General features: G+C 41.1%; 1 protein-coding gene across 1 annotated transcript in view; it reads left to right on the top strand.

Moving 5' to 3' along the window:
- The first annotated feature begins 12561 nt into the window (after window positions 1-12561).
- Window positions 12562-26818, top strand: part of CDYL2 (chromodomain Y like 2) — a 62168-nt gene continuing 47911 nt past the window's right edge. The window contains exon 1 of the mRNA XM_054840777.1: window positions 12562-12984. Coding sequence (XP_054696752.1) covers window positions 12961-12984 — 24 coding nt within the window. The 5' untranslated portion in view covers window positions 12562-12960. The remainder of the gene's footprint in view (window positions 12985-26818) is intronic.

The raw sequence follows: 26818 nt of genomic DNA, 5'->3' as shown, positions 1-26818 counted from the left end.
TTGCCAACCTGAAAGGTGAATACTCATCATCAGCATTTATGAATGATTTAGTATTCAGAGTGCACTTGGGACTCTCTTGTCATGTCATCTATCATGGACACACACAAAGAAAGACACATAAACTAGAAAATTAATCCTTTATATCTAGCTTTATCAAGTACAATGTGTCACTGCTGTCTTTCAGCCTAACTTTACAAAATACATTCTGAAGACACCACAGTAGGACAACAGCAATACATTTTACCTAGCAAGAGACTTGTTGCTTAAATATTACATGCCAAAGACTAACCTATGTGAAGGATAAGGTTGGTACATCTCTTCAACATATACCCGCTTTTCTTCCCTCCTTGGGTATAGTTCTGAAATCTGCAGCAATGAACTACCTCTTAAGAAAAAAATAGAAAAAGAGTAATTTCTACTGAAAAGAGAGCTGAGAGTATGTAACAAGAGCCTTTAAAGCCACCAGATCTTACATAGTTTCGAGACCAATCACAGGTCAAAGGAGAAATTGCTAATGTAGCGGATTAGCCATTTGATCTAGAAGTCCTCCTGAGTTACAAGTTTTATCTGTTATTGCTCAGTTTTGCTCTAGGTCCCAACAGTAACTTCTCAGTGGCTCCTGCTATCTGTAGTCTCTGTCCTCTGACAAGACACACAGTTTCTTTTTGTAACTTTACATGTTCTCTGTCCATATGAAATTTCCATGTCCATGTCTGCCTTCACTCAGGAGACACTACTGAGCGAAAAGAATAGTCTTTGACCTGGACTTCCTGAAGTGGCATAGCTCAATATAACTGCTACACCTGAAATTTATCTTCCTCACGACATTTTTGCACAAATAAGTTTTCTAATTGGCAAGTGGAAATAAGAGTGTCACCTTCCAACACAGTTAAGATCAGTAGCTTGTTCTCAGTGTTCTGTTACAGCCAGCTCATGAACTGAGTTACTTCTATCCTAATAATCCTGCGAAAGAAGGGGCAAGATTCGCCCTGTTAGGAATTTTATGATTCAAGAAAGGTGACAGCTAACAATCATAAGGACTGAGGCATATTCATGGATTTCTCAAGAGTAGACGGCTGACACACACAACCTTCAGGCTAAGCAGACCACCACTTAAGATGACAGGGAAGTTCTGGTTTTATATCCACTAGTATTAGTCTTTTGAGACTGCCAGAAAAAGTGGCTGGTTTTGTGACACGTATAACAGTTCGTTTAGACCTGAAACCCAAGACTTCAAACATATTTCACAGGCATATTTTCCTTTTCTAGTTGAGAGCAGATTACTTTTTTTATGAGCCTTCCTCCACGTTAACCGCTTTTTCAGTCTTTCGATTGATTGCATGGATAGAGTCAGCAAGGAGGCAGCTACTGAGCACGACTGGCTGCAGCAGGAGGAGGCAAGGGCAGTGCTGCCTGCTGCTGTCACCACCACGTGACACCAGAACCACTAAAGCAGTCACATGAGTTAAGCAGAGCCCTCAGCCCAGCTTGTCTATGACCTCTGAGAAGTAACACCACACAGCCAGCACCACACCCGGCATGCACGCTGGCCATGGTGAGATATAATGGGTGGGACAGTGCTGGATTTACAGACAGGGCAGCAAGAGGATGATACCTGTGGACGGGGAAGGAGGTGGCTTTGGGTATGTGCATGAAGAGAAAACCATGTTCTGGCCAGTGCTGCCGGACACTGTGCACAGCTATGGCCCTGAGCCAGAAGCAAAGCATGGCATCTTTGCCATCGGTATGGCTGAATCAGTCTTGGCTCTTGGCATCTGACTACAACTCAACCCTTGTGCAGATGCATGGGAAGGTGGCACACAGTATGGTACAGGTTGTGTGGGATACTAAGTACAGCTCTCAGTTCAAGCACTGGCTGTGCTGCTTTGATGAACCAAGGAAACCACCCGTTGTAACAGGCCTACCGAGTATTGAACCCTCCAAGAAACTCTCATTCAGATTGCAGCTGCTGCCAACCAAACAGCACCAAGATTGCTAAGGCAGAAAGACTGTCCACACACATTAGCCAACTCTACCACTTTCTGAATGTCAAATGGTGGCAGGTGCACACAAGAATCATCAAGTAGCCATCAAACGATCATGTCCTTGGGTTACACTGCCCTGTAACAGACTTGTATTGCTAACATTCTGGAAAAGTTCAAGGGTTAGACTTTGAAATAGCCTGAAACCTAAATATAAAGGCATATGAATGAACACAAAGATGTAGGAAACAGACTCTGTCCTCTTAGAAATGACAAATGCCCAACTGCAGGTGTGTTTTACTAGCTGAAAATCCCATTTGAGTAGTACATCAGTATCACAACAACCACAAGCAGTTCATGATTATCAAGTTTACTTGCTTCCTGCCTTCCTTCAGCTGAAGCTGGACTGGTACTTGTACACAAGGCAGTGAAGAAAGAGCATACAGCCATGCAGATAACAGGAGCTCCAGCACAGGATACATTCTGCTACCACCCTTTTTAATTACTATTTGCAGTTCAAGGCTGCACAGATTACCTCCACCCACACAAGGTAATTTGAACACTTTTATTTCGTATAACTATGTACTGACATGATGTTAACAGTTGCAATTTCAAGGAGTAAAATCCTTAGAACGGCAGTTACAGATCAAGCAGAAAAACCTTAGATCTTTCTCTCTGGTTTCTCAGAATCACAGAGTAGCTGAGCATGAAAAGGACCTCCAGAGGTCATCCAGTCCAACCTCTTTCTCAAAGGGCTAATTTCAAAGTTAGATAAGGTAGCCCATGGCCTTGTCCAGTTGAGCCTTGAAAATCTCCGAAGATGGAGATTCCACAACCTCTCTGGGCAACTATTCCAGTGTTCAACCTCTCTCACTGTGATTTTTTTTTCCTTCTGTCCAGTCAAAGTTTCCCTTCTTGCAACTTGTGACCATTGGCCCTCATCCTTTTGTCATGCGCACCTCAGAAACGTCTGGCACATCCTCCCTATTACCACTTCTAAGGACCACTACTAGATCCACCTTAGGCTTCTCTTCTCTGCACTGAACAAACCTTTGTCCCTCAGCCCCTTCTTTCAGGGGGTTCTCAGTCCCCCCAACCATCTTAATGGCCCAACTGCTATCACACCATATCCCTTAGCATGTAGGCACACTATACTGCTTTGCGTCAACAAGGTTGAAAGGGTTGAAAATTATCCCTACATAGCATAGTGACATCAGGTGCAAGGTCCCAGTCTCTAAGTAAAGTCAATTTAAAATTTGCAGTAGCCTCAGTGAGGCCAGGTGCTCACCTAACACATCTGCCCTTGCTGCCAGAACAGAATTAAAATTCAGTTCAGGGATTAACAGGGTAGAGAACACATGTCAAAGATTTCTGCATTAGAGAGGAAATATGAACAAAAACAGTGATAAGGAATTGGGTAGCCATTTTCACAGGGATACTTAGTCGACACATGCTCTGAAATTGCGTTGTTAAAACTAGAACAGAAAATTGTATGTTTCATTACCCAGAATTAGAATGAGAATGAGCTGCTTTTGCACAATAAAATGTATAACTGAGAGGCTGTCCAAGATAACAAAAAACAAACCAAGATTGTTATCCGATGATATCAGCACCAATATTCTGCACTATGTCTTGTATGAAAAACTATCTGTATCATATCCTTACAAACAATATGTTGCATGAGCTCACAAATAAACAAAACTCAGCTCTTAGTTCCATACAGTAAGTTTAGTTAGGCTTATTTAGTTTGGCCTAACTGTTTAACAATCGAGGGAAAGCACAGTAATACAAGTCAATGAGAATTACAAGTTCAACTGACCAGAATGCCAAGCTGAAACAAAAACACAACTTCTGCTTTCAGGAAACTCTGAACCAAAAGTAACACATTGCCAAGAGAGCAGATGAAGAAGTAAAATTAATGCACTATTACAGAACTAAAATAACATGGAGAAAGACTCAGTGGTGAGAGATGAGCTAGGAGCAAGTCCTTTGGTTCCTACCAATATGTGACTTACCTCCAGTTAAAGACTCCAGGCCAGAATTTCAGGGAATGCAAATTGCTGTTGTTATACTGAAGTCATAACTTTAAATTCACTGAAAGTCCAGCTTTCAGGTTGTGGCTTTTAATATGCTCCAACCTGCTTTGTTCCAACCAGATTGTGTAGGAAATTTGGGTTTGAGTATAGAAGTACAGACCTGATTCTCATCTCTACTCACGTTTTACATTCCCTGATTTTTCAAGAATTACTCTTGATTCACACTGATGATAAATGAATTAGTCTTTCAAATTAAAACTAGGCTTTTTCATTTACTTCTTTTAACTCTCACTCTAAGTGAGACCATTTTGGTTTAAGCAAGCCCTGTGGAGACTCTAGACCAGTCCATGCCCACCACAAGTGGGCTGTCTGCCATCTCATCTATACTGATACACTCTGTTAGAGACACTAAAGAAAAGTTAAATGGTTCGTTATTTGTAAATCAGTATTGCAAATGGATATAAAATTTTTAAAAATAACTTTGGTGCAAAAACTAAATAGAGTTAAATTCTTGACAATTCTAAAGCTAAGAATGTTTAATGTCTAAAAATAAAAATGAGGGTATAAAAAAATTAGAAAATGCCTATGAACAAGATATTACCGTTTTTGCAAGTTCTTTGTCAAAAACTGCATAAGCATGTTTTTGCAGCATACTTTTCCCACAAATAAATGCAATGCAAATATGAGGTCCCATAAGGCCTAGTTTATAGCCCTTACCCTAAAAAGTAGTCCTAAGGATTAGCATAGTTAAGTATGTACTGTAACGTAGAGCCTGTTGTATATTCATTCACAGTGGGTATAATTCTCTTCTTAGAGACATTACCAAACCCAGCAACAGACCTTGTATGTAAATAGGGAGTTCCACTAGCTTGTATTTAAAGGCATCTATAATAACAAATAATTAACATGCATGATATATTTACATATTTTTAAAGTGCAGACTGTACAATAAGGCACCATATAGCATATATTATTTCAAAACATAAAACATCTTGGCAAAATAAAAAACTATTCCTTTAAAATTTCGCTTCCATGCTCCTAAACAAACCTCCTGTAAATACACACATCTTTAAAAAAAGTGTGTCATTAGTAACTCTAGCTAACTAGGCATAGAAAGAATTTCTGAATGCCCATCAGACAAAATTAATGCTACTTCTCCCTGGACTACAATAGGCTTTTCCCATTTTGTCAAGATCTAAAAGCTCTTTGTTTTAAATTTCCAGGCAGAGAGTAGCTAATCCTTTACCAGCTCATAATAATATTTTAAGCTGTGTTATGGTACTCAAATATAATATATATGTATTTTCTTGAGTGAAATCTAACATAATTTCCCAGGGCCTGAGAACCTCATAACTGCAAAAAGAAGTCTCTCCTTAAAGGATGTAATCAGAAACAATGCCACAGATAATCCAATCAACTGGTGGAGCAAGAGCCTGAAAGTTGGGATGTGGATTTCATCCCTGACTGCGCAACTTGCCATGACCATGAGAATCATCAAGTCGTGATACATTTCAGTTTTCAGATCATTGTGTTCAAGATACTAATACATTTCCAGTAAGTATTTTGAAAATCTCATCAAAAATAAACTGATTAAATTTAGCTTTATGAAATCTAATTTAAATAGCCATTTAAACATAAGAAAAACCTTGTTTACTGTGAGGGTGGTTGAACACGGGAACAAGTTGCTCAGAGAGATTGTAGAATCTCCGTCTTTGGAGATACTCAAAACCCAGTTGGAGATGGTCATGAGCAAATGTGCTCTAGATGACTCTGTTTTGAACTGAAGAGTTGGACTAGATGAGCTACAGAGGTTTTCTCCAACCACCACTGTTCTGTGCTTTTCTAATAATTGTATGTATTTTTAAACACTTTCAGTGTATTATGGGGTTTTTGCTTGTAAGCCCAGAAAAATGGACTTGGAGGCATCTTCTGCTTCAGGCTCTCCATCCTCACAAGTATTGTAATCCTTTTCATAAATGGATCAGGCTCCATACTGTCTCTCATTAGTAAGGAATGATTCTTTCAGTTTTCTGAAATGTTGTATGACCGTGCATAGTTTCAGAGTTATTGTTATAATCATGCAGTGATACTCCTTTTCATCGTGTAAGCCTCATGAGTAGCCTAGCTATACAGAGGGTGTTTTGTGAGTGGCAAATATGGAGATACAAGCTGACTCCATGATTAAAAATCACAAAACACAGTATCGCTTAACATATAAAATCATTCACGTAGATTCTAAAACCCTGCATATTTGTATATTAGTAAATATCGCTAGTTCAGTGCAATTTTTATAGAGCAAAGTTTCAGGGAAAAAATCCATTAGCTTACTAATGTGCTGTAATACACTGTGATCACTCTGGATATGACATACACTCTATGTGTAAACCATACTGAATTTCTCAGATGTCTTACCGTAAGAGAATCTTTCAGTCAGCTACATCTAACAGTGTTTTCTATCATTTTGCAATTTATGGATTCTTTATAATGATTCTAATACATTTTGTCCAGATAGTGCTAATAAAACTTATCCCAACTTCCTTCAATTGGCACTGTGCAAATTTCAAACCCCATGTTGCATTACAACTTATAACATTCTTAGGTGTTTACACACCGTCATTTGTTGCTTAACAGAAGAAACCACTTGAGCTATCCACTTCACACTTCTAATTCTACCCATGTAAAAATGAGGCCATAAACTAAAGCCTCCAACACTGGACTCTTACCTGATGTTCAGGATACGCAGGAATATAAGAAAATAATGTGTGCCATTTGCTCCTGCTTGATGTATATAATGATTTAATAAATTTGTTGAAAATTCAACTGTTCAGTCATCAATTTTGAAAGCTCTGTATACACACAAGTTCCCATATGAAATTGACTTCTACATGATCTACACTATCCCATTATTTTTTTTGCCTTAGTTGGAAAGTTAGCAAATCTTTCAACAGGAATGTTTTGGCACCTTTCTATTATCTATGACAACATGACAGGTGGAAAAACAGCATTTGCAAACAAGAGGGAGTAAAATATGGAAAGATGTTATTTTTGGTGTCATTGGGAGATACCAGCAAAAGAATCAATGTGTTCAGACAAAGACAAAGCTATTTCAATTTTCAACATAAGAAAATACATAACAACGATCAGCTTCAATCCTTGTTGCCAGATATGGCTCTAGTTTCGTAAAATAAGATGTTGAATGATACAACTGTATAGCAAGAGGAACCAGAAAAAAGAGAGATGAACGGGCGTGGAAGGCACCTAAATTCACAGAGGTTAAAAGAATACTTCCACTCATTCCCATGGTTTTTGAATGAGGCTCTACATAATCATTTATGTTCCAGAACAAGTATGTGTTCTAGTAAAGCATCTTCTACAACGGCTGTTATGTGGCTGTGATAATAATCCATGGAAAACATACCTTTGCTGACTCACACCAGAAACCAACTCTGAGCCACTTCTATCTGACGCGAAGTCTTACTCAGTACCAGGTTTTCTTCAGTGACAGCTGTTATGGAACACTGCTTGTACTGGTTTAGGGAAACATTGTTTTGACAGTGAAGTTTCCTCTAGCACGGTAATTTCTGTACTTGCCTTTTTTCTCACAATGGTGTACACTATCTCTGTTCCCTTCTCCTGTGACACACCATTCCATGCTTTAATTTTTAAGGCAGTTTTTTCTCCATCTCTCTTTCTCACGTGATCTCAGTCTGTTAAAATGACTGCAATGAGTTGATCCTCATACTTGCATGGAGATCTGTTAAAATCAATAGATCACGAGTCAGCTCACAGAACCATCACACACATTATACTTAATATGAAATACTTCCCATTGAAAGTAACTGACAAGCAAATATCTGCTAAGCAATGGGACTTCCTTATTTTCTAAGTCTAGATGAATAGTGACAAGTATATACAACTGCATCATATGGATTCCCATATGAAATATTAATGTATTAACGTCTTTTCCATATATCTTAGTTGACATCCATTTTTCATGTATCCTTGGCCAAAGTTTCATTTTTCCCCTTCCCAAAATAAGACAAAACTATATTGCCATACTTAACAAACAGAACAGAACCATAAAGTTGTAAGTAAAGACAGCTTGCAGAACAGCTGCCATTAAAATATACTTTCAACCCCAGAAAAGTTCTATTCCATGGCATATGCTATACGCCAACAAATAAACGTTACTTTGTTTTCTATAGGTTATTGTTTATTTCATTATACTGTGGTATTTCAGAATCTATTTCAAATGCTTCCTCTTGATGATAAGTAATTGCATGTTATAAGAACTAAAGAAGGGTTTGGAGGAAGACAGTAATTTAGCATCAGAATCAAACGATCACAACTACTTGTTTGCTTTCAAAGACAGCATGGCATAGGGTAAAGTATATTAGGCTTTTCCCAAGTCTACTTTCTCTTGTTACAAAATAATGTAAATCAATTATTAAAAAAAAAAAAAAAATTTGCACCTTCCTATATTCCTTTCATGTTCATCTATTCTCTAATATTTAGATGCTATGTGTATGCTGAGGACATCTTCATCTTGTTTTGTAACTCCTATTCAACTTCATATCTTAGATAATTTTTTCTGACAAGCTTCCTGAAGTATTCTAGCTCTCTCTCAAACCTAATAGCTGAGTTTACAGCCATCACAGTACCAAAATGGAAATCCATTATCCTGCCTATCACCCAGCCAGAACAGTGGCGTCATAAGTGACTCTCCTCTTCCTGCTGTAGCTACTCACCATTTCCTGTCAACTCTTCCTTTATGAACTCACTAAAACACTTTCTTTCATTTTCACCCTCACTGACTTTTTACATGTTCTGGTCCTCCTCCCTTCCTGGGTTCAAGTTAGACATCTTGTTACCTTGTTCCCTGCTTCCCCTTCCAGTTGCTGCTGCTGCTAAAATATTCCCTTTTGCCTCCCATTTTGTCCACACAGCCAAGGCTTTGCACAGCTTTCTCCTTGCATTCACCTTTGGTTCCTTGTCCACCTCTCCTTCCTCTCACTCATGCCTTGTTTTCACCCTTTTTCTCATTTAATTTTCATACCTTAGTACAGGAATTCTCTCCATTTCTCCATTTACCAAATTATGCTCGCCCATCATTCAGCTTCCTCTTCAAGAGACAATGCAGCCCTTTACAGTGACTTTTCATAGAGCTCGCTGCCAAAATGTTGTACACTCCTTGGGGGAACCGTATTATTGACTGTACAGTATCTACAGTATTTCCATAGCACTGGACAGACTGACTAAACAATCAATAACAAATCAATGGCACAGCTATGACAACAGTATTTTAGCTTTCTGAAATATAATAGATTCAGGTTTAAATTTATTCAGGCTGAGAGATAATTCCTGTAATTAAAGTAGTGGAAAGCAGAGCATCCACCAAACCAAAAGAAGTGTTCAAATGTGACGTATCACACTTGGAATGCCTCCCTTGCTTGCATTGCTCTCTTGGGATGGGAAATAGGAGAAGGCGACGAAACAATAAGAGTAATGAATAATCACAGATTTAGCAAAAACATTCAGTTTTGAGTTTGTAATTTGTAGAAAAATCTGGATTTTGCAGCAATTTCATTTCAGAGTAAAGATATTTCCATTTAAAGGCAATTAAAATTGGAAAATACGTATTTCCAGAAAATTTGTTATCAGAAACTTTAAAAAAATGGTAATAAGTTTAAATATTTCTATTTTTTCCAAAAGACTCAGAGGTATATTGAATGACTTGACAAGTTACAATAGAGACCTGCTGGGCAAATGAAGGTCACTTGGATTTTTTAAACCTTAAAACCTTGTTTTCTGCTAAATGACAGGGAAATACACTGAAACCACAATCAACTTTTCCTGGGTTTGACAATCGCAGAAGTCCTCTTTCTGCTCCTCACTATTGACTCACACACCACTGCATCCCAAGGGACTGGGTACTCTAAACCAAGGAATGAGTAATCAGGAAAAAGATGTTTCCCCTCTTCAAAGTATTCACTAAAGCATTCATCCTTTCAAAACTTCCAAACCAATATTTGTTTGGGTTGTAAATCTTACAGCAACAATATTGACAGTGTTAATGTCATCTAAACACTGTACAATGTAAATGAAACTTTCTAAGATACAGACCAGGTCACAGAGATTTCTTCCAATACGGTGCAGGGTGGGTTGTTCTAATTTAAGCTGTCTGAGAGCAGAGTAACAGTGAAGACCAGAAAGAACAGTGAGATTATATGACCTGTCTCAAAAGAAAGTAAGTCTATTCTTCCATAGCTTGGGAAAGGGCATTTTTTAATTAATTAGAGACACCTTTGGAGAGAATTGATACTATGAAGAAAGCCAACAGCTTCAGAGAAGGAATATTTTAGAACGCATCTGAAAAATGACTCACTGGATCAGACTGCCATTTTGTTTACTGCTGTGGAAAGCAGCAAAATAGTAGGTGTAATAAAGCAGACTTTGAAGAGAAATGTATTAAGATGTCTACTTCTCAATGGAATATTCTGCTCAATGAGCACTCCGAAGAGCTGATTCGCTACTGTCAACAATAAAAGTCACTTTACAATAAGACAAAATAATTGATTTATCAAAAAGAAACCATGGGGTGTGATTATTAAGTAATGCATTTCTTGGGAATTAAGTTTTTGCTGCACTAATTACTGAAATTGCTAAAGGCACAGGTAGTTTACAGTATTTCTTAATCCTTTCAACATTTTACTCTTCAAATATCAAATCCCAACAATCCAAATATCGCTGGCAAACTGGAAAGCAGAGAACAACCCTCCAGTTGCTTCAGTTAAGATTAAAAAAACAGTTACGTTTTACATAAGCAGAGTAGCTTGTCCTTAGGAATTCAACATTATCACACCACCCAGCAGACCACACAAAGCATAAACATCTTTGAGCTCCAAAATACCATAAGATAGTTTTTATTGAACTGTAAGTCAATACTAAGCTGGTTAGCTGGCAAGTTCATAATCACCAGAGGTAATATTCACAGTTCAGGAGATGGGGTCAATCAAGAGTTGGATGTGCATGTGTTATTTCCTACTTTTATGATAAAAAGTGACAATGTTCAAAATACCCACTATCGATATTTCAAACAGGAATCCTCTCAGTCAGAAGAGTCTTCAGCTTCACCCCACTTGGATCACGCCATGTTTTTCAGTCATAAATGAAATTTCAGAAATAATTCAGCGCTCGATACCAGCGACATTTATTAACCATGCCCAGACTTACTGTACTATACTCAATAACTGGCTCCAATCTGCTGCTCAGATAATAGTCTGGGCAGTGCCAAGTCCCACATTAACGTGGAGTGCAGCGTTACACAAAGGACTGAAGTCAAGAGATGAAAAATGCCAACACAATGAAGACGAACAAAAGCCACGACCACGGCAAAGCCAGACTGTGCAGCACCCAGCATCACTCCCATGCTGCGGGGGAATGACTACCACAGGTCAGCTATGAGGTGAGAACATGGAGTCTAAAAGGTAGTAACAACTGCAGCAGGCTGGCTGCGAAGCCAAGGCGTGAAGGGCAAACGCTAACTGCACTCTTTCACATCAAGAAAGAAAATATCGCAAGGACACTCAACACTTTACCTGGAGAAACAAATCCTTCACAGCGTGAAGCTGCAGGAACACAACCTGATGCTCAAGCAGCCTCCACAGAAGCACAGCCCTTTGCTTCGCAGTCCTCTGCCGCATACCAGATCCTGCCTCCTCAAGACTCCATCGCGCCTGGTAGCAAGCTGGGCGTCCTCTTGTGATGAGGTAGTTCACCTTCACTCATGGCTGAGTTGGCATGAGAAAACCTCCTCAACCTGGGAATCCCTGCGGAAGAGGCGGTCAGCAGTAATGGCGGATAAAGGCAGGCGTGAGGTCAAGATACTGCCCAGCTTGCTTCGCGCCATTTTCATGTGGGTCCCTCGCTCAGGTAAGCTGCCATGCTGGGCCACAAGGGCGCCAGTGGCATAGGGCAGCCTTTTTCTTCAGAGAAAAGGCCCAGAAGGCTCTAACGTGACAACGGCCGATGGCTCCGTGCCGCCCCATGTCCCACAGCCGCTTCAAAATGCTGGCTGCAGAGCGTCTCCATGTGAAGACCAGGTGGTGGGAGGTTGGTGGCTTCCATTTCCTGGAGAGGGCTGGCTAATTTGCAAAATGGCTGCAAGGGAGTGGGAGAGGCCTCTCCTTGCCTGGCGGAGGGTGGGTGCCAGTGTGGGCGAGAGGTGGCCCCGAAACCCGCCGCCCTCCCCAGGCAGCCGCTCCTCGGGGGGCTGGCGGAAGGGATCCCGCCACCTCTATTTCCTCGGCGATGGCCATGGGGTGGGTGGGGCGGCCATGCGGCGCCGAGGGGGCGGGAAGGTGGCCGGCAGGGCCGCCCGAGGCCGGCGGCGGGGAGCCAGCCCCGCGCCCGCCTCTCCCCGCGGTGACCTTGGGCGGGCGGCGCGGCCCTCCCCGCCGCGCGGCCGCTCCTTCCCCCCCTTTATTTTTATTTTTTTTAAATTTTATTTATTTATTTATTTTGGACGCGGAAAGAGTTTGAAGCGCTCCCGGCCCGGAGCGGGGGGGGGAAGAAGAGGCCGCCCTCCGAGCGGCCCTGGGACTTTCCCTGCCGGAGGGCGCAGGGGGACCCGTCCCGGTCGCTGTGCCACCCCCGGGGCGGGGAGGGTGGCGGCGGGCGGGCGGGTTGTCGGGGGAGGGGGCCGCCGGCCCCGCCGCCGCGGGGGAGACGCGGCTCCCGGCGCTGTGCGCCCGAGCTGCTGCTGGTTACGCCAGCCCCGCCGCCTGCCTCTCTGCCTCTCCTCGCCTCTGATTCTGCGCACAGCCAGCCCCAAAGCCTGTCATTCTGCAAAACACAGTTTACTCAACAGAGAGAGCGAGTGGGGGAGCGGGAGAGGTGGAGAGAGGGAGACGGCGCGGAGGAGCCCAGTCCCGCAACCCAGCATGGCTTCAGGGGACCTTTACGAGGTAGCGGGGGGCCGCGGGGTGGGAGGGTGGCGGGCGGGGGGGGCGCCGGCCGGGGCGCCGTGGAGGGCAGCGGTGGCACGTTTGGGAGCCGCTCCGCGGAGCCCTCTTAGTTGCCGAAGAGCGGAGGAAATCGCCGAGGGAAGGGCTGGGGTGGGGGGAAAAGGGCTGGCGTGTGTGCCGGGGGGGGAGGGAGGGATGGAGCGGCTCCCCTCCCTTCCCTCTGCCTCTCTCTTTCTCTTTCTCTCTCTACTTTCCATCGGGCTTGATCTTAGCAGGCCTTGCAAGAGAGAAGGAGGAAGGAGTGAAGGAGAGCGAGAGTTAGCGGTAGGATGGGGAGGCGATCGCAGTGTGATGAGCCCGGAGAGTGGAGAAAGTCCAGGTAAAGTCATAGGCGCTCTGGACGTGCTGAATGTGCAGATTAGTGCGAAAAAATGCGCCTTAGCGCTGCCGGGAGGCGCAGGGATGGAGGCGGCTCTGCGCCCGCTGTGCAAAGTGCAGGAGCCGGCGCCAGGTTGCTTCACCTCGCGCCCGGGGTGCTGCGGGGGCGGCGGCCGGGCCGGGGGGGGCCGCGCTGCGCCCCCGGCACCATGGCGGGCTGCAAAGTTTGGCGGGGGCCCCGCTCCGGCGGGGCCGGGCGGCCCGGGGTGCGAGGTGGGGCGGGCGGCGTCGCCGCGCCAGTCCCCGGCCCCCCGCAGCCCGGCATGCGGGGTGTCGTGTCCGCCCCCCCCCCCCCCACACACACACACATATCTCCGGCCGCAGCGGCGGGGAGAACGGCGATGCATCGGGCGACGGCCGCCCCGTTTCCAGGTCGGGTGGAGGGAGAGAAAAAGGAGCTGGCAGGCAGTCGGCACGACCCAGCCAAATTTTGACCTCAGGCACCCAGTTCTAATGCCCAAACTGAGAACAAGTCTAGCCACTCTTACCCTGCCAGAGAAGAAGGAGAAAGCAGAAATTAAAAATAAGAAAGGCCGGACCCGAGTGTTTTAAATATCCAGCTCCACTAAGTGGAACCAGGGTGGAAGTCTACCATCTGAAAAAAACAAATGTGACTGGATGTCCTACGCTTCTTGGTCTGGAGCACCTCCTCAGGCTCTGAGTTTCCTGGTGAAATGGCTGTTTCTGTGGCGGTTGTCTGGAGCGCACAGTTAGGCTAGGACAGAAATGATCACCTTCGAGTTGGAACTGTGTGCCCGCGATTAGGCGCTGCTCAGCCATCAGGGTGTGCTTGGGTGTGGAACTTCTGCTGCGGTTGCTTAGACGTGGTTGGACTTACTCTCCATTTGATGATCGTGATGATCAGCTGTAGGGTCTTAAGTGCAAGAAGTGGAGGATCTGGCAGGTTTCACATAGACAGTTTTTACTTTGTCGTGGTTTCTCGAAGTGTTTAGCAAAGGTCCTAGTTAAGGGATGACATTGCTGTAGAACTGTATTTTGCTGTGTGGGACACAGACCTTCTTTGAAGTGAACAGCACTTACATTCTCCTACGTGGTGTTAAATTGTCGGAAGTACATGATGATTTGAATAGTATTGTTGACCTTTCCCCCACCATTTTGTGATATCTGTCATATTACTGTGCAATTTTAAGGTTATTGCATGTCAGCTGTGCTGCTGTTGTGACTCCAGAATAGCCAGTGGGAGTTCTGTGAAGAACAACTTTGACCCAAAAAAGTTAGTGATACAATTTTGTATTAGTAATTTCTGGGACGCGTAGAGGATCTTTGCCTGGTCTTGTCTAAGTTTTCCTCAGATGTTTGGACTAGTTCTAGAAAGAAATAAAACTAATACCTCTTAGGCTAATGGTAGCCATGCTAGTTTAGCTCTTACGCATCATTAAAAAATTCTGCTTTTTTGTGATCTTTGTGTTATTATAAGATGACAGTGTTTGGCAGTTGGATGAGGGCTGTGTGTTGGGTACTACTGCGTCGCATACGAGTGACATTGTTCGAGTAGTGACCTGGCATGTAGGTGTTCTGTGAGAGAGCAGACTTATAACCCAGTTCACAGTCAATTTTAGGCCCAGTTGCATTTGCATGGATGAATGTGAATTGTTAGTACTGTGGTTCAAAGCCTCTGAATCACTTCCTTTCTTTGTTACTCCATGTGAACTACTTCTGGTTATCATTGTATAATAGGGAAGAATTGTATCCACCAGAACAGGTAAGTGGAAGAAGTATGGCTATTCATTTCTTGTGTGAGGTGTTTGGAATATGCCCTTCTCAGCTGGTCATGGTGTAAAATCTTCATCCACATGTTGGACATGTGGGAAAAAGTATGTGCAGGGTTTTGGTTATCAATCCATCCACATTTTGCATCTACACTGTGAAGCTCTCCATGACAGAGGTCAGAAGAAATGTCTAGAAAGCTGAAGACTTTGTATGTCTAACAGTTAGCAAGTGTGTAGATGGTAGTAGCGTCATTTAAAAAATAACTCAGCTTTGCCTCCCTGCTCCTTCCTGTCCCAGAAAACCAACCGCATCAAAGGGACTTATTAGAAAAAAGCTGTGATGTCCCACACCAGTTAGCACGTGAGATGAAGTCCTTTGTGCCTTCAGAGCTGACACCTCTGTTCTTGCTTGGATACATCATTCTTTTCTGTCCTCCTGAATAAATAAAACATTATGTAGATGGCAGGATGACCATTAAACAGTTCCAGGATTTTAGCTTGAAATAATTGCAAGCTATTGATGACGTTCGGAAGGTATACTATGCTCCTGATTCCCCTTTGACTCCATTAGTAATATCTGAGTCCTTCAAGGATTCTTACTGAACTTCAGCAAATAAGACATTAATTACCTCTGCAATTTGGAGTGTTTAATACTGGCTGCAAAATTATTTTTGTTAAAGCCAACCATGATCTAGGAGTGGTGATAAAGCACATTAGAAAGTACAGTGTGTATTACCTATACTAACTTCTCATATTTTGGTGGCACTCAAGAAAGTGAAGCATAAAATTTTAAGTTTTGGAAATAGGTGTGCGTATTTATCCTGTCAGTTTACTCATTTTCTACTGTCATGTTATTTTAAAAGACTTTTCAACCTTTTAAACTGGAAGATAAATTCAATTAATATCTTTATAATGAAGCAAAATAAGATCACAGACAAAATAACCTCAGTGTTTGGTTAACCAGGTACCTTTTTCTAGTTAGAAATGGTTTCCAATCATCTGAAATACCTCCTGTTATGTTTCTTTTAGGACTGTGAAACAGATACCAATTTGTTCTAGAAGCAAAAGAACACCCATTGGGAATTCTGTGTTTACTGGTAGTCAGTTCTAGATTTCTGTATTAGAACCAAGACACTACATGAAAAGAGAGTTATTTCCGTTATATGATAGAAGGTAGGTGTTAGGTTTGAAGTCTTATTTTTAAGTAAATATTTTGCCTTTAACGGTAAGGAATGCTGTATATATTTTAGTGTAATTCTCAGGCTATATGAAATACTAGTTTGGCTTTGCTTGACTTTCATGTGCTTATGACTTCAGGCTTTTCTGAGTGGGTGAAAGTGTCATGGAATATTCTTTTTTTTTCTTATAAGAGGTGACCTGTTAAATATTAAAGAAATACGGTGCATATTCCTTAGAAATACCAAACCGAAAATAAAGGACTGGCAAAAAGGTATTCACAGTGTCCTTCAGTAAGGCAGCCCCATTTTGCTTTATGGTTCAAATACACTGTTGTATGTGGTGATAGGAAATCCTCATTCATTTTGGTAACAGAGGGTAATGTATTTACTCTTAAATACCAAGTTTGTTGATTCACATTAAAGTTGTTGTCAGTAATTTGAAGTAATGTCTTGTATTTTCCACATACAGTTTAGTTCTGCCGTTATCTGAACCCAAATACTTCTCTCACAAAGGCTCTGGTATTAAAAGTATATGAGATGGCTTTAGAGGGCAAGACAATTGAATATGAACAGCACACCTAATTTATTTTTCCTAGCACAGAGCATTCTGTTTACTGCAATAAAATTCAACTTTTTTGATGATTACGTGAATCAGTTATCAGTTTCATAGAGATGTTCATGAAGCTGGCTTTTTTTTTAGTTTAATATTTTGGGGATTTATATACAATGAACACAATTAGGGACAACGATGTTGAAATCTAAAGTCTTATTTTAACATTGTGTCAGATTATATTATAGCACCTTAGGTAAATGACCTAAAGATTATAGCTAAATCTCTGAAGGGGACTCTCACATGCATATATTTCTGGATCATAATAATCAGTCTTTAAAATTCAGCAGTTTTTGCATTAAAGTGTTGCTCTTTGTGGAAAAGTGACATTTTAAAAAGTGGCATCTTCTCACTGAAATGATAGAATGCCCATGGATAGGAGGCTTGTCCACCAAAGTGAAAGGTTTCACTTAAATCTTAGCCTGTTTGTGCAGCTGTGTGAGAATGAGCTGCAGTTTATTTTAGCTCATGTGATCCACCAGAAAGATAATATATTTCCTGATGAGTTACAACATCTCCCATTTATACCTGCACTCAGGTACCAGCAAAGTCAAAACTTGAAGATAATAATGGCACTGCTTGGCCTGCTGAATCCTTACTGCATGTGGAGACATGCAAATAGGAGAGAACACGGCTGAACTTTTGGATGCTAGGTTTGGTTTGCAGATGCAGAGTTTAGAAAATAATCTTTGTTTTACAAAGTGAGGAAATACAAGGTTTTGAACATTGTGGCTTTCCATCTTCCATATCTTTCAATGGAGTCACTTTTTGGGAGAGACGCATACTTAAACCTGCTTATTGACCTGGAAAGTAGAAACCTGTTTTTAAAGTATTTCACATATGTATCTTCTAAGACAGAGGTGAATTGCAAGAAGATGGTATAATTAAGTAAATGTTATTATTTCTGAACTTAAATCAACCTATTTATTGATATAACAGTTCCATGGTGAAAGAACAAGACTGATTTCACAAGCAGTGAACAGTGACTTGAGGTAGGGTTTGGGGAATATAGAACAGAGTTAAGCGCCTACTCCTTCTGTAGAATGGCAAGCTGTGGATGCAATGCTCATTTCAGTAACAGGGATTTTTCCCACCAGCTAAACCTCTGGTCATCTGTAAGTAACACCTGATTACTTGGTTGGTTTTTTTAGCGGAAAAGCTTTGCTAACAACTGTTTTGAAGGATCAGTTATGTATCTGTACATTGTTGTTGATCTATCATCAAAGTCAGTATTTAGAAGACAACTGTCTTCAAAATAAGGTAACCTGTGAGCAATATTACCCTCAGTCAGTAGAAATCTAGAAATCTTGTTACCTGATGAAAGTTTTAAAGACTCTATTCCAAACTAGGTGTGATTTGCAGTGCAGACAGTATTCTTCAATCCTAAACTGGGCAATCCTCCGGACAATAGATGAAACTGACGTATAAAGCCAATAACAAAGAGTTAACCTGAGGTCCCTTCTGCCCCGCTCTTGTAGTTCTCTAAACTAAAGATACCAAGTGAGTTTCAAAAGCGTAACTGGATAACTCTGGCAATATTCATTATCTTACTAAGAAATTCCAGTGTTGAGCCGCATATGGAACATTACAATGCACATAATGACTGTCTTGTTTACCTACAACGTCACTCTGTTACCACGATTGCAACTTCCTCATTACATTGTAAACTGCTTGGCATATTTTGGGATACTGAAAACCAATTGATTTCTTATGCACGTTTCAGTTTTGTTACAATCTTGATGAAGTGTTTTATCTGGATCCAGTGTAGTTTATCTCAAGGTACATGTCATAAGCATACTCTTGCTTGGAAGGGCTAGTGAAAATCTGCTCTGTATCACTCTCGAAAGCCTAAACATTCGTAGTGTAGACTTTCCCACCACCAAAGATACTGAACTGAACATGATTCCCTTTGTTGTCCAGGTTCATTGTTCATACCTATCTGAAGATTAAAATGACATAAATTTTTGTAAGGCTTTCTGAATGACAAATACAGTGCTTTACGTTGGGCTGCTCTTTATTGCTTGATTTTAATTTTGAATCAAACTCATTGTTTAGTAATTGCTTCTGAAAGTTTAAATATTTAGAGAGAGGCAGTCCAAATAATGGCAAAATTTAAATGTAGTCTAATATTGAAGGAAATTGGCTAATTATTTTTTAAAAATCAATGGAGTAATTGTGATGGCCAGCTATGCTGTAAATAGCATTTCTTTGTCCATTCATTTGACTTTTAGCAGTGTTACAGTTTCTTGGCTCTGTACATTTTCATCAGTGCAATCCCTTTTTGTTGTTCCTCCTTACCCATATATTTTTCAGACAACTTCTGTAGTGCGTTTTATGACACTGGTGTCCTGACACTGGCAAAAAAAGATTAATTAAATAGTTAACTATTCCTTGTGTTTTAACTATTAGAACAATATAATATATCACACAATTTAAAGTGAAATATTTGCAGTGTAGGGCAACTAGTAGTGGGGTATGTGAATGCTGGCTTGCTTTACATTTACGAATAAGAATATTCTGGTTTTGACAAAAGCAAAATCATCCTTTTGGCCTGTTGAATAACAATGTCACACTCTGTGTTTATTATTAAAACTTTAGACTGGGAATATTGCAAAGCTGAAGGCAAATACACTTCAATCTGTTTTTTTCTATTACACAGAGAAAATGTAGATTCCAATACTATTTCAATACTATCTCATTATGAGTCATAATATAAAAATATTGTTGCAAATCTATTAGGTCTCTGAAAATTTTCACAATAAGTTGATATGATTGACCTGTGTAGGAAAAAATTATTCTTGTTGTGGCTTACCAAAGAAGGGGAAATAGGCTGACTCTTGCAAAACTGTAAACGGTAGCAGCATGATCAGTAGACTACAACAAAACACTAAACCAAAACCAGCATTGAAAACATCTGTCAGAAAGACACTTTTCTTTGAAAATAGCAGTTGCCCCACTTGGGCTTTGCTAGATTTCTCACAGACCACCCACAAAACTCGCAGCCCATTCCTTCAGAGGGGCAAACCAGGAACAATGAGGATATTTTCTTCTATAAGTCACTTCACTGCATTTATTTAGGTTTTGTGGGGTTTATTTGAAATCATCTTTAATAATGTAATCACTTACATGTGCTCAGCAACCAGTGGATTAAGAAGGGATACAAGGGACTGCGCACCGCTAAGTCTGAGCTCCATTGCATGCAAATTAGTAGCACCTATAAAAAGAAATAGAATCAGCAGATATATGTGAGCACATCTTAGTTTGGAGAAGAGTTAACGTGAATTTTTAGAGGAAGGGCACATCTCACAGAACTCTTAGTCAATACGTGGATAAGAATGGCTCTGCCTGGTGTAAGTGGATTTTCAGAAAACCTTCTTGTAAGATCCCACAGGAGCAGCTGCTAATGAGACAAAACTGTGGCCCAGAAGGATTGGTCATCTCTTGGACTACCTGGCTCACAGCGAGGAAGCAATGAAGGGTGGTTGTGATAGACATTCCAAACATCAGTACTGGCACCTGTGTCGTACTACAGAACCATCAATTATTTGAAAATAATCACATTTATTGGTGATAACTTATAGATTATTCTTAGCATTGTCAAGAGAAAGGTTGACAGGGAAGAGCTGGATGACAGCAGCTGAAATTCAGTGTTTATAAATGCAAGCTAATGATCAAAGGAAAAATATATACTGACTATACATGCATAACAGTGAGCCCTGAAGAAGCCGTTACTGTTCAGGAGAGATCTTGGAATGATTGTGGAAAGGTTTTGGGTGTGTCCACATTAGTATTTTAATTTGGATCAGGTGCGTGCTTTTGAAGTGACTCTCCCTGTGATCCCCATGCACCACACCTCCGTTTGCATCACAGAACTGTCCTGGAGAGCAGCGACCACACTCCTTTCAGATGAAACTAAACCAGAAAATGTGTTCCAGCTCCTAATGGGTGTCTGGCCCGTGGGACCAGACTACTGCTTATCAGAGGCAAACCTCAGGCAGACAGAATTTTGAGTGTAAGAAAAAAAGCAATTGAGAATGAAACAGATGTTCATCATCGTGTCACTGGGGAATACTATTGTGCTTCCACATCTGTAGTACTGCACCCACTTCAAGAAGAACACAGAACTAGAAATGATACAGAGAAGGGCCAACAGGGTGTTGCACGATATGAAATGGCTGTCAGTGAAAAGACACCTTACAACAACTTTCTGGCTGGTAGATGAAGTGATCGAGGAAGATGTGAATGGTATGGAAAAGACAAATGGGAGATGATTAGTTAATTCAGTGATGAGTGCTATTTCTCATTGCACAAAAAAAGGCATGCAGCAAATGAAATGATTGGGCAAACGACTGAGGCAAAGGACATATTTCTTCACAGTATTTAAATCTTGGAACTCATTGCCATGGATGTTGTGGAAGTCAGAACTGTAAATGGTTTCAAAGAATGGTAAAACAGCTTCTTGGAGGGTAGATCCCTTTATACCTTTCAGCACGAGAGTCTTGAAACTGCTAATCACCAGAAGCTAGGAGGGTAGAGCAAGGGCAGCAGCAGCACTTACTTTACAGATGCAGTTTCCTAAGCACCTAGTCCTAATTTCTATTAGAATATACAGCGTGTTGAGCTAAATGGACCTTTAGTCTGACCTTGTATGGCAGTTCTTAGTTTTGTACTTACTACAGTCATTAAACAAACCTAAGTATGGACTAAGATGTTCATATGGTCTGCAGAGATCACAAACATACTTGCCTTACAAGTTGTATTCTGGTATTCTAAGTGCTAATCATTGTCAGTTAGTATCCTTGCAAACTAAACAACAAGTCAGAATATTGGGTTCAGTTTCCGATGCAGAAAAAGACAGTTTCTGTTTGAGAGACTTCACCGTCTAGACTTCCAGCAAGATGCAACAGGTGGTAGAAGCAAAGGGAAGAGTAGAAGGGAGGAGGTGATGAACTAACATTGAATCAAACATGCATAATAAAAATGAAGTTTTAGCTCATTGCCATAGCTCTGGCTAATAACAGGGGTAAAAGGGATAAAGACAAACTAGACAACATTTGAGTAAATGCATGGAATGAGGCAAATGATCGAGTCAGTATTATTAGAAAGTTATATTAATAAAATAAAAACAGCGATCTCCTCCTCTGGAGACATTCAAAACCCACCTGGATGTGATCCTGTGCAACCTGCTCTAGGTGATCCTGCTTTAGCAGGGGGGGTTGGACTATATGATCTCTAGAGGCCCCTTCCAACCTCTACTTTCCATGATTCTGTGATTCTCCTACTTCTATGAGAGAAGCATTTCTGCATCTAAAAGGGTTTATCCATAGTTTTTCTGTATTTACATTTTTGGATGGTCTTTGCAGGCTTCCTTAATGCTGTACAGGGTTGTTAATACACGTTTATCAATCTTTAAGGGCCTTACCTGAACATACATTGAAAAGCCACTAACTTACAACAAACCCATCAAGTTGCTATTGTGTTGGGTTTTTTTCCAGAAATGGTAATTACTAATATACTGAAATATAAACAGTCTCATTTCTAACTGACCAGCTCAAATTGTCAAATTCTTTCACACCTACAAGAATTAACTTTTTTTTGACACCACTTCACAGTCACTGCAATGAGCAGTGGTGGTGTAAATTCTTCTCAGTTGTTAGGCTAACTGTGAAGGAGAGAGCTTTGCTTATGTATCTTACTAGTCTCAGTAATAAGAGAGGTATTACGTGTAATACCGTGAGCTAAATGGAAATAACATGTGACATTACATAGCTTTTTAAAAGACTGCTTTGTAAAATTTGTTTGACTATGCTAATGGACTTTCCTTTAAATGTTCAGCAGTTGAAATTTGCTCTAATATTATTTTTAAAACCGTTAAATCATTTCCCGTTTTGGAGAAGGGACTGTTTTGCAAAATATAAAATCACATTATCACATTAATACACCTGATGAATTCGTCTTTCAGAAATCTTTTTGCAATAGGTTTCAGATGTTTTAGCACAGGAAAGGTGCTGGGGAATCCCTGCTAAACACAGTTCAGATGGAAAGAAAACACACAGTAATATTTACTGGACTCATAAATGGATTCTGAGGCTCTTAGACTGCAAAGATGTTGATGACAAAGTTTTTTGGTGATTAATGTAAGGGAGGAATAGCAGACTCCAATGAATGCATGAATTTAGGATGATGCAGCATGAGAAGACCTTCTTTGATGAGAAGTGGTTGAACTTATCTCTACCTCGGCAGAGGAAGTAGCAACCTTTTAGGTTCAGCAATAGTACGACATAACAGTATAGCTTCAAATTAAATAGCAATATGACTCAAGTATCAAAATCCACATGGGGAGGAGGATGGAAACTTTCTGGATCCCAAATTAAGTGCTAGGAATTATAGGCGAAACAACATTTATGTACTAAAGTGCCTTCACATGACTCCAGGGGAAATAACCTGGAAGTTCTTGAAGGAATAAATACTGGCTGGTATGGGGCAATTAAAACTTTGCAATTTGACTGCAGTAACTGGAAGTGAGACTCTAATAGAGTCTCGGTGCACAAGCTTTTCACAATCCCAAAATGTGAAACGTTGAAAAGCAGCTTCTGCTCTTGTGTAATTAAACATTACCACTGGTTCATAATTTTCTTCTGTGCTGGAATGTCAGAACTGATGTACTGTAACAGTCAGAAAAGGAGACGATAGAGGTGACGAGGAACTTGACAATGTTTTATCCAAGTAGTCACTATTGTATACCTAATATGCAGATTAATACATAACAGTATCAGTATTTGTATAGTCAGCAAAATACACAATAGTATGGAAACAGTGATAAAACCAGGAAAATGAAAGAAGCAATAATCATCAGTTTCAGCTCTCTGGCAGCAGCAGGGGTGGATCTTCTTTTTTTTTTTTTTTTTTTTTTTTTAGTTTTTACAGTGGAAATGCAAAATGACTGCTTTTCTGTCTTTATATATAAAAACAAAGTATGAGACAGGCAATTAAATAAAGACAATTTGGGCTGCAAAACTTAGTAACACCAAACGTTTCTGTTACTCACCCTTATGGCCTGATAATGTCTTCTGTACAATAGAAGCCCTAATCATCTGTGCACTGATGATCCACAAAAGACACAACAGAAACTCTGGAGAAAGCTGCGTTTGATAATGTATTTTTACATATACCAGGGAAATAGCATCTCTTTTACATTACACCCACAGAAACACTCATGTTTCTTAATAAAATAAAAAGGGTGAAGTCCTTGGACAGCTTTTATGGCAACCTCACTGCCTCATTTTATTTGCCTCTTGGTGTTCAAGAACAGTGATCATCAATTAACTGTAGGAATCATGGGTCTCAGAGCAAAATTGCAAATGCCTTCAGAGCCCAGGTGATTTGGATCAACTCCTTCCTCTGACTTTCCCTTGGTTTAGAACCTGCTGTTTTGTACATAATACCGATGTCTTAGTACCTTTATGGAAGCTGAAGTATAAATACACCCTCAGACTACCCGGCAGGCAGGCTGCCTATGTGACCTAACACAGCCAAGGAGTATCGGAGTGCTCTGCCCCTCCCGCGTCCACAGTCAGCAAAGACCGTACGGAGGTCATGGGGAGGAGACTCATCCACCACCCTCCCGTTGTCTTCCCTGCTCCTTCTCACCACCAGCAAATGACTTCCAGTGCCTTGCCCATGCACTGGCATGCACTTGCATCAGATGACAGATTAACGCAGGAGTGCCAAGGTGGCCTTGTCATCTCTCCCTGCTGACTAAGGCCAATGCAAGCACTATGTTGTATGGCATTTATCAAGTGGATCAAGATAACAAAAATTCCAAGCTCCAAGGAAGACAACGTTATTTTTTTTCCCATTGTACATATCGCAAGCTTTGGATTATTATTCTCATCAATCTTTCGTTACACTGATTGATAGAACGCGCTTTCATCGAAGAACAGCATGGCTTGACATGCGGACTGCCTGTCGTAGTTCATAAGCTTGTATGGACTGTTGTTCTTGCTGCCTCAGAAAGCTTCAAGGAATTGCTAGAAGAATTGATGAAGACTGCTGTTTCTCCCAATTGAATAATACGTCCCTTAGCTGTGTCATGAGCACCACAAAGGATGCCGGCTCCTTTTCCTGCATTGTTTGACCATCCTACGCTTTGAGTTTCTGACATGACATTACTTATAGTATTTCTAGTGAGTGCCAGCGATACCATATTTCTCACTCTTAGAAGTGGTATCAAATATTGCAGTGTGTGCATGGTTACCACTTATTGACAGGCTGCTGTGGGCTGTGATTTGAATTGTTCTGCAACTGTGCTGCTGTTATTTTTTTTGTGCTTCATCTACTCATATCAAATACCACTGACAACCTGCTGTGTTTGGAAGACAAAGGCAGGTCTCCTTTTAACGTGAACTGGACTGTCTACGTGTACCATGAATGATGCAGTTTTCCTCCCCTGATATTAACTGCTGCTCCTGTAGCCTATTTAGTGTATAGGGAAAAAAGTCTTGCTTGCTAATCAATTAAGATGTGTAAACTTTTATTTTGGATATGCAATCTGCATTGCTGTTATATCTTAGAGCATACACTCCTTGATTTCCTACAGTCCATTTCAAGATATGTGTCCAAAGTACAGTTCACAAACCAAGGACAACATTCTTTAATGCTGTTTTATCCCCAAGCCACAAGGCAGAATTCCTTAGGTAACTGAAATAATTTCTGCCTTAACATAACACTTCTGTAAATTTTCTAGATTCTCTTATTAATACTAGGGTTTTGTGCAGCTCAGAACAATTCTAACAGAACTTTCCCTAAACATCTTTCTTCACGTCCAGCTGCTGTTGCTCTGATTATCACCAAAAGGCAGCCATTCCAAGATCACAAGCATCTCCAGTAATCAAAAGTTGCAGTCTAATGGCAGTTGATCTTTCAAAGTGCAGGGTTACACACTAAGAATAACAAAGGTATGTTTTGGATGCGTATTTAAATGCATACACTTTTACAGGCACCGAAGGGATATCTGGGGATTGCCTACAGATATTTAGTATTTGATATATCGTGTATTCAAGATTTGGAAAGTGCTTGAGTAGTAAGCCTCAGGGTTAGCAGAGAAACTGCGTGATAAGCCTTAGATCTCACGGAATAACTGATAGCAAGACCTACCTTTTCATTCCCCCTCTGATTATTCAGTAGCATAATAGGGCTTTGCAGTGACAGATACGGTGTAACTGAGGGAGACTGAGGATGAACCAAGGCTGGTTTACAGTCAGCTTTGGGTTTGGGTTTTTTTCTTCTGCGGTGACTAGCCTTTAGCTCCATTTCGGAGAAGGTTACTTGAAGCTCTGACTCAAACAGAGACATCTCTGAATGGAGTGAACCAGTAGCTGCAGCACTTCTGTGCAGTGGACAGAAACTGCAGACTGTTAGGAGCACGTTCCCCTTTGCAAACATGGTGGCAGCTGCTTTCGATCTGTGGCTTCTCGCTGCTATTGTGTGAGGGAATCACACTCTCGGAGTTTCAAGAGCCACAACAGAGAGGAAGTAAAGCTGTGGCTCATTTAGGACTGGGTGTTGTTTTAGTGAGCTTAATCAATCCTATATAGGACTGAGAGTTTCTTTGGAGTTCTCAGCCCTGCAGAGCAGCACTCTCAGTCTGACCTTTGAGCCTTGTACACTATAGAGCTCTAAAAAACTGCACCAGTTCTATGCTGCACCAATTGCAGCAACATCAGCAACCTTAGTGTAAGCAGCTCACCTGCTTTAGCAGCTGCTTTCAGCATCAAGTTGATCAGGCTTCTCTGAACGGAGCTTAAATGCCATTGTACTGCATACGGCTTCCGCTGCCCCAGGTCACTGTGTTCACAGACATTCACACAAGTCCAGAA

Source organism: Grus americana, chromosome 13 (genome assembly GCF_028858705.1).
Source record: "Grus americana isolate bGruAme1 chromosome 13, bGruAme1.mat, whole genome shotgun sequence".
Classification (NCBI taxonomy): domain Eukaryota; kingdom Metazoa; phylum Chordata; class Aves; order Gruiformes; family Gruidae; genus Grus; species Grus americana.
The sequence above is the reverse complement of the archived record's forward strand: the minus strand, read 5'-3'. Positions and strand labels throughout refer to the sequence as shown.